The sequence below is a fragment of the Gymnoscopelus braueri genome, assembly GCF_963280865.1.
Source record: "Gymnoscopelus braueri genome assembly, chromosome: 3".
In the NCBI taxonomy this organism is placed as follows: Eukaryota; Metazoa; Chordata; class Actinopteri; order Myctophiformes; family Myctophidae; genus Gymnoscopelus; species Gymnoscopelus braueri.
Window position 1 is genome coordinate 15,928,738 of NC_137612.1, and position 7,511 is coordinate 15,936,248.

The 7,511-nt window shown below is 43.8% G+C and overlaps 1 protein-coding gene across 1 annotated transcript; it reads right to left on the reverse strand.

Moving 5' to 3' along the window:
- Nucleotides 1-938: 938 nt before the first annotated feature.
- On the reverse strand, nucleotides 939-7,147 carry LOC308080540 (keratin, type II cytoskeletal cochleal-like). Its single transcript, XM_080422436.1, has 9 exons — nucleotides 6,541-7,147; nucleotides 4,508-4,716; nucleotides 4,339-4,399; nucleotides 4,132-4,227; nucleotides 3,841-4,005; nucleotides 3,569-3,694; nucleotides 3,211-3,431; nucleotides 2,348-2,397; nucleotides 939-2,210 (listed from the first exon to the last, which is right to left on the reverse strand). The coding sequence occupies exons 1-9, from the start codon at nucleotides 7,132-7,134 to the stop codon at nucleotides 2,050-2,052; spliced, it is 1,683 nt and encodes a 560-aa protein (XP_080278562.1). The 5' UTR covers nucleotides 7,135-7,147; the 3' UTR covers nucleotides 939-2,049.
- Between the last annotated feature and the right edge of the window lie 364 nt (nucleotides 7,148-7,511).

A 7,511-nucleotide genomic window follows, 5' to 3' on the forward strand; every position in this document is an offset into this window, starting at 1 on the left:
AGAAAAAATATATAGAAATGACTATTACTGCATCAAAAGTAATCAACAAACTATACAATTAAAAACTGGCCAAATTGTAAAATAATAAAAGAAAGAGGCAGAAATTGTGAAAATAGACGATCTAGAGGCGTTGTGCGCTTGTAGATCTGCTATTTTCACAATATTTATCTGTGGAACCAAGTCAAACAAGTGCTTGTCAAGGTGGGGGGGGGGTCCCCAGTTCAAATATGATTATTTTGGGGGTCACAGGAGAACCACTGAATTATATGAAGGTAAAGTTGAAAAAGTTCTCCTTTTTATTTTAAGTGAAAACGGTTTCTCTGGTGTTCACTATTGTCACCTCTGTATTTCTCTCTCTTTCTTAATGCTCTTTCTTTCTTTCTTTCTCTTTCTTTACTCACACCCATAAGGATCCATTTCGTGTCATGGTTGTACATTGTCTTCTTTAGAATTGTTACTGTTTGAAGGGAATCAATCATGATTGATCACCAGACTATGTCACTGTCAAAGCCAACGCCCCTCATTGAACACACACACACACACACACACACACACACCCATGGAAGGGCCCCTGGGGGTTTCCTACTGAGATGTCATTGCATAGTGTGGTGTTGTGGTAACTGTGCGTTTGCTACACTTACACTTAGATACTTTGGTGTGGGGTAAAGTTTGTTGGCCCCCTAGTGGCAAGGGCCTGGTTTGCCTGCTGGGAATGAACGCCTCTGGTAGTCATCTCACGTTTTCCATAGAATAGATTTGATGTGTTAGTAGTAGTAGGAGGAGGAAGATGAGGATGAGGAAGAGGAGGAGTGAGGTTAGTTTTTATTTATGTATTATTCCCTACTACATGACCATCAATGTTCAATAGGCCTACTATAGTCTGTTTGAGGAGATTTCAAAATACCATAGGCTTATTCAAAAACATTTCGAGACAGACATTTTTAGTTCTCAGATTTATTTATTTCAATTCCTGTTTGAAGTCAAGTGCTGTAACGTGTATCAGACAAAATACATTTTACAAAATAAATCTGGTTGCACATAGTTTCAGCGAACAGGAAAAAGCAAAAACCAAGAATTGAAGAAAACATTTCACAGAACACTGCCTTATGGTACATTTTGGAAGAAGTGAGTCATTAACCCATACAGTAACTAAGTGCCTAACAGAAAATAAAACAACGAATAAATCTGAATAGCTACTTTAAAAGTAGCTTTTGGGATTTTATATATTTTCTTCAAGTTAGTCTATAACTTCACCCCTTTCAAAAATAATATCCATATCACTGTATAGGAATGAAGACATCACCAGGGAACATTAAGTGCATAATATAAAGCCAACTTTCCTATAATAATGTCTGGTGTATTACATACACATTCCGTATGTACTGTACCCTATGCAACTGCAAATGTCCACAAAATGCTTTCACTAGCTTCGTTTTAACTTTTTCTCAACACCGTTGTCTTTTTTTTCTGTTACTTAGATGTCAGTGCGGAAAGATGACAGTGTTGGCTGACCTTTTAGTGCTTTCTTGGGTTTACAGTGCTTTTTGGGGTTCAATCCTTTTAGCATTGTATTTGTTTTAAACTGTACTTTCTGTGCTTTTGTTGCAAACTGTTAATAAAGTATTCAATCAATCAATCAATCAACCTCGCTGATGTGTGTTTTAAGGTTGCCTTTACATTCAGTATAGCTCCTGTCAATGACGTTCAACAGTGCTTTTTAGGCAGACCATCTATTGATCCTGGAAAACCCCACAGAGTGGCAGTGTAACAAATCTATGGACTCTGTGGGTGTGGGTGCGTGCACGCGGCCAATGCACGCACGCGAGAGAGAGAGAGTGTGTGTGTGTGTGTGTGTGTGTGTGTGTGTGTGTGTGTGTGTGTCTGTGTGCGTGCGTGCGTGTGTGTGTGTGCGCGCTTGTGTGTGTGTGTGTGAGAGAGATACATTTGAAAAAAAAGATCTTAGGATCACTAGATGGTCAACCTTTCATTCACTGGGATGGTTTAGAGTATGGGATAGCACCGCAGATGTATGCATGTTTTTTAGGGTTTTTAGTAGCGCCTGGAGCTGGAGGTGGTTGTCACTGAAGATTTGCTGATGCCACCACCGCTTCCATAGCTGCTACCACCACTTCCGTAGCCACCACCGCTTCCATAGCCACCACCATAGCCGAATCCTCCTCCACCACCGCCGGAGCTAGAATTGGAGAAACCTGTGAATTAAGAAAAGAGAGGTCAGTCAATTTCATAGTTGATTGGGTTGTAAAGGTTTGTTTAATGTTCACGTTTATTTTTTTAATTCTCTGGTGATGATGGGTGATGAATAATGATGTTAAAAGGCAGAACTTACCTCCAGAGCTCTGCACATGAATGGTAGCAGACTGTGGACCAGCATTGAGCCTGTTGATAGAGCAGATAGGTCTGAGCATACAGTAGTATTTCATTCAACAATTCAGGAGTATGGCAAAAGTACTTCAGGCAGATTAAAAAGGATAATAAACAGGGGTGCACATAACTGGTGCTCAGGTGTGCATGCGCACCCAAAATAAATAATGCGCGGCACATCAGACGACGCAAGGCGCTTTTGCGTACCAACAGCTGGGACAGGAATTTCCAAGCTTTAATTTTTTAGCAAAACTAAAAAATAAAAGCTTGGAGATCGAGGCTAGGAATTTACTTCCTGAAGCCACACTCACACAATCACGCTAAAGCACGCGCCGGCCCCATGTACAGCCATTAGGCGCAGGGGGAGGGGACGCATGCTGCACGTGATTGTGTGAGTGTTGCCTCGCATCTTGACACACAGACACGCTGCGATTCGCAGCTTGCTGCACGCAGCCAGCAGCGGCTGTTAGAGGCACTCGTCACCGATGATGAACGCACCGTAATGGTGCAAAATATGCCGCGAACGTCCCAATTTGGCGGATAAAAGCAGCGCAGCACAGGGCACCAACCTTGGGGGGTTCACGGCGTGAGGAAAAAAAAACGGCGAAAAACGTCGGAATCTGGAAGCACCAAGTCACATCTCCAGGTGCTCTTCTGAGTACTAGACCTAAAAAGTTATGTGCACCCCTGATAATAAACTCTCTCTCCTTTACATATTTCAGTTGTACTTGTATATCTGAGACTGTTTTTGCAGTGTGCAGTAGAGCTTTCCTAAACGTTTCAGGCCAACATAAATGGTACAAAGTGTACAATTCTATAACCACCCACCTTATCTCCTCTCCTTCCAGCAGTTTCCTGTAGGTGGCGATCTCGATGTCCAGGGCCAGCTTGACGTTCATGAGCTCCTGGTACTCGCGCACTTGGCGGGCCATGTCCTGCTTGGCTTTCTGGAGAGCATCCTCCAGGTCCTTGATGCGGAGCCTGGCGTCCCTCACTGCCATCTCACCACGCTCCTCAGCCTCAGCGATCTGAGCCTCAAGATTCGCCCTCTGTTTGCACACAAATGACAGTGGAATTAACCCCCTGCTGCCTTTTACAAATGAGTTCACGCTGATTCCATGCGTCATTCGCTAACATTCGGTTAGACTGGTCAACTCAAAGAGGTTCTATAATAATGTATGCCTACCTGTCCCTTGACCGCTTCGATCTCGTTCTGAAGACGGGCGATCATACGGTTCAACTCTGAGATCTCGGACTTGGTTTGCCGCAGGTCATCACCATACTGTCCAGCCGTTGTCTGAATCTCCTCAACCTGGCGTAGACAAATAAAATAGACATGGAAAGTGTTGGAAAAAGTTGGAAAGCATTTGAAAAAAATGAATACAGAAAAAATGTAGTCTCTTAATACTGTTAAAACCATTTAGTTTTGATATCTCTTCTGTTTTGTCCCTTGCTCACCTTGGTCTTGTACCACTGTTCTGCATCAGCTTTGCTACGGTTGGCGATGTCCTCATACTGAGCGCGCACTTCAGCCACGATGGAGTCCATGTCCAGGTTGCGGCTGTTGTCCATCTCCACGACGACCGAGGTGTCCTTGATCTGACTTTGAAGCTCACGCAGCTCCTACACAGGCAATTGATGTTTTACAATTTGTCTTTATTCATCGATTTGTACTGCAGTTGCATGGACGGTGATATCTCAAATTCAACAGACATATGGCTATGTCTAGTTTTATGTACTAGTACTTACAGCCTCGTAGACGGCTCTGAGGAAGTTGATCTCATCTTGAAGAGCATCACACTTGGCCTCCAATTCCACCTTGTTCATGTATGCGCCATCGACATCCTGCAAAGAGAAGTATTGACAAAATTATAAAAACATGTATATAAGTAACCATGTAGTTGCATACTGCAGAAGGAAATGGCGGGAGGGTCTTGCTCCATTTCTCATCCTTACCTTCTTCAGCAGCACAAACTCATTCTCCACTGATGCACGTTTGTTGATTTCATCTTCATACCTATTCAAAACACAAGGGACCCACTTAGCATGCTTGCTCTCTGGCCATCTTAAGAAAACGTTTTATTTTATTATTTATATTCACAATATTCACGCCATCAAGTCTCACTTGTTCTTGAAGTCTTCTACCAGGCCCTGCATGTTCCTCAGCTCTCCCTCCAGCTTCATCTTCTCGTTGCCCAGCCCGTCCAGCTGTCTGCGCAGGTTGGAGATGTAGGCCTCGAACATGCTGTCGATGTTGGAGCGGGTGGAGGTCTGTCCCTGCAGCAGGTTCCATTTGGTCTCCAGCATTTTGTTCTGCTGCTCCAGGAAGCGTACCTATAAGAGAGGAGAGGAGAGAGAGAGAGGACATTGTCAGTTTGTCCCATGGCAAACACTGCCATTCTAAAATAAAAGTTTGGTTGGTTGAAGCAGTAAAGGCAGAGACATGAACAGAGTAGTTGTACAGTGTTGAATGTGACTTTTCATGTCCTTTTCTTTATGGCCTTGAACTTCAATGGAGATAAAGGGCGTGTCAGATGGTGGTATGCTGCCGTGTTAACTTTGAACGAGCAAGCAGAACACGAAAAAAAAGACCACACCTTTACCTACATAGCTTCATAGATAGCATCATAGGGATGGGCTTTCTGGACAGCCACACCCTGTCCACAACCATATCATTTCATAACTTATCCAGACTGTGTATGCCATGGAAAAGTGTGCGTGTATAGCTTTAAAAAATGCACCTATCTCCTGTCTGGCTATGACTCACCTCACATGCTACACTGAGCTCCGAAGGCCACACGCACACTCAGCCATAAAAAAAAAAGATGGGTGTGGCTGATAAACTATAGCACACAAAGGAACTCAGTATTAAAGGGATGATTGCTTTGTTGTGTGCAGGGCATTAAGGATAGAAGATCCCTTGATAGTAAATCAACTTGTAGTATGCAAGAGAGCCTACCCTCACAAGAAGTAATTTGACTGCTTCACATTTGGCATTCCTGTTGCCCCTGACAACTAGGTGATAGTCATAATGTGCAAATTCCAGACTTTGGACTCTGCGGGCATGGTGCATATAGTTCTCTATTCTGCCAGTCAGGCTCTCAGCTTAGAGATGGGTGTGTCAGAGCAATAGAATCCACACCCATGTTTAGATAGTGGGAAAAACACACCTTCACAGGCCCAAACAAGGCCGCAGGGCAACATTTTTTTTTTTATACCTTAGGGTGGGGTACATTGTGTCAAATTACAACTCTCAGATGGATGATGATCAGAAACAGCTTTTGAGAGGTTTATAAGCTTCCCTAATCCCAGCGGTAGTAATTCATTGATGGATGCTCCACCTGAGAGATAGCTTTCACAGGTCCCTTGCTTATCTTGTTTTTCTTTTCAAGTCCACAGGCTCGGATTCCTGAGGGTTATGTCATGTCAGTGAGAGCTCAGTCAGCGCGTTCACATCATACAGTGTGCCTCAAAGGAATGTCTTAAAAGGAGACCATTGCCAAATGCAATCACGTTGTCATGTGAAACAATATTTTGCAACGTGTGATATTAATAGATTGTCTTGTGCAACATCAAAAACTTGCACTGGGTGCTATGTAACTGGGGCATCATTGCAATATCTTTTTTAGTTCAAAACAATTTTATGACATAGGCAGGGAGAACAGAGTGAAGATTCCCTTTTGGCAGCTGGCAGGTTGACATGACAAAAAGATGTGCATGTGTACTCCAGATTGAGCATAATAATCCATAATACATTTGGGTAACGGTGTTGAGGGTTAAGATAATGGAACATAGTCATAAAAGTATCACACAATTTCTAATTTCTTCCTCACTGTAGTCCATATGATTTACTTCTGATGTGTAATCTTTACAAATTAGTCTTTTTCTTCTTTTGTGCAATTTTTGTGTTTTGATTTCTTTATTGCACTGCTGCTCTCCTTGTAAACTTGTATTATTTAGTATTGTTCTTCTTGAACTTTTGATCTAAGTCATTTAATGACCTCTTCCATTAAGGAAAGGATTCCAAACAAGCCTGTTGGCTTCTTCCTTTCCCCGCACAGCAACTTGTTTCCTTTGATATGTATCGTTTCTATTATTTTACATAACAATGTATATTAACAAATAAACTAAACCAAACAAGAATGAATGGGAACTGACCTTGTCGATGAAGGAGGCGAAGCGGTTGTTCAGGCCCTTGATCTGGTCCTTCTCATGGGTGCGGACTGCCGAGATGTTGGGGTCGATCTCCAGGTTCAGTGGGGCCAGCAGGCTGGAGTTGACTGTGACAGCTGTGATGGGCACGATACCGCCACCCATACCGCCATAGCCACCCATACTACCGCCATAGCCACCACCCATACCCATACCACCACCCATACCCATGCTACTACGGCTGCTATAGCCGCCTTGACCAGCAGATCTGAGACCTTGAGAGCTGGACGCACTCATACGACCGGCGCTGTGTCCTCCAGAAAAGGATTGGGCATAGCGGGGGCCGCCGCTGCTGGTGGTGGTGGTGGTGGTTCTCCTGCTGCTCATGGTTGCTTCTAGGATTGTTGACTCTGCCTTTACAAGCCAAAGATTTGGAAGTCTTGAAGATGGTTGTATGTAGCAGGAGGAGGACAGAGGCTGAGTGAGCTTCAAAAGGAGAGTCAAGATCCTCTGAGTGTAGTCCTGCTGACGCCGCCTGCTTTTATGGTTGCACAGAGCTGGGAGGAGGGTGGGTGGGGCTTCCACCTGGAAGGGCAACATTTTAACCACTTCATCCTGCACTCACACTTTCTCTGTGTATCCTCCTCCTCCCACCCCTACCCCGGCCTCAGCCTCGGCCCGCCCTAGGCTGTGGCTGGCAGGAGTGGCCAGGCCTGTAAAACAGGTAGTGAAGGGCTTGTCGAGAGATAAGTTCTGACACACCCTGCCTCAGGTCTGGCTGTAGGGGTAGAAAAGTTGAATGAAAATATTTAGAAAAAAAACTAAAACTAAACCTGATATAGTACAGTATATTAAACTGACTGAAATGGGCACCTTTTGTAATTTCATTGTTACTTGTCGCAATACACATAGCAAGAATCATCTTGCAGGCAGCCAAAGAGGTTTCCACACAATGAAATGCTTAATCATATTATTTC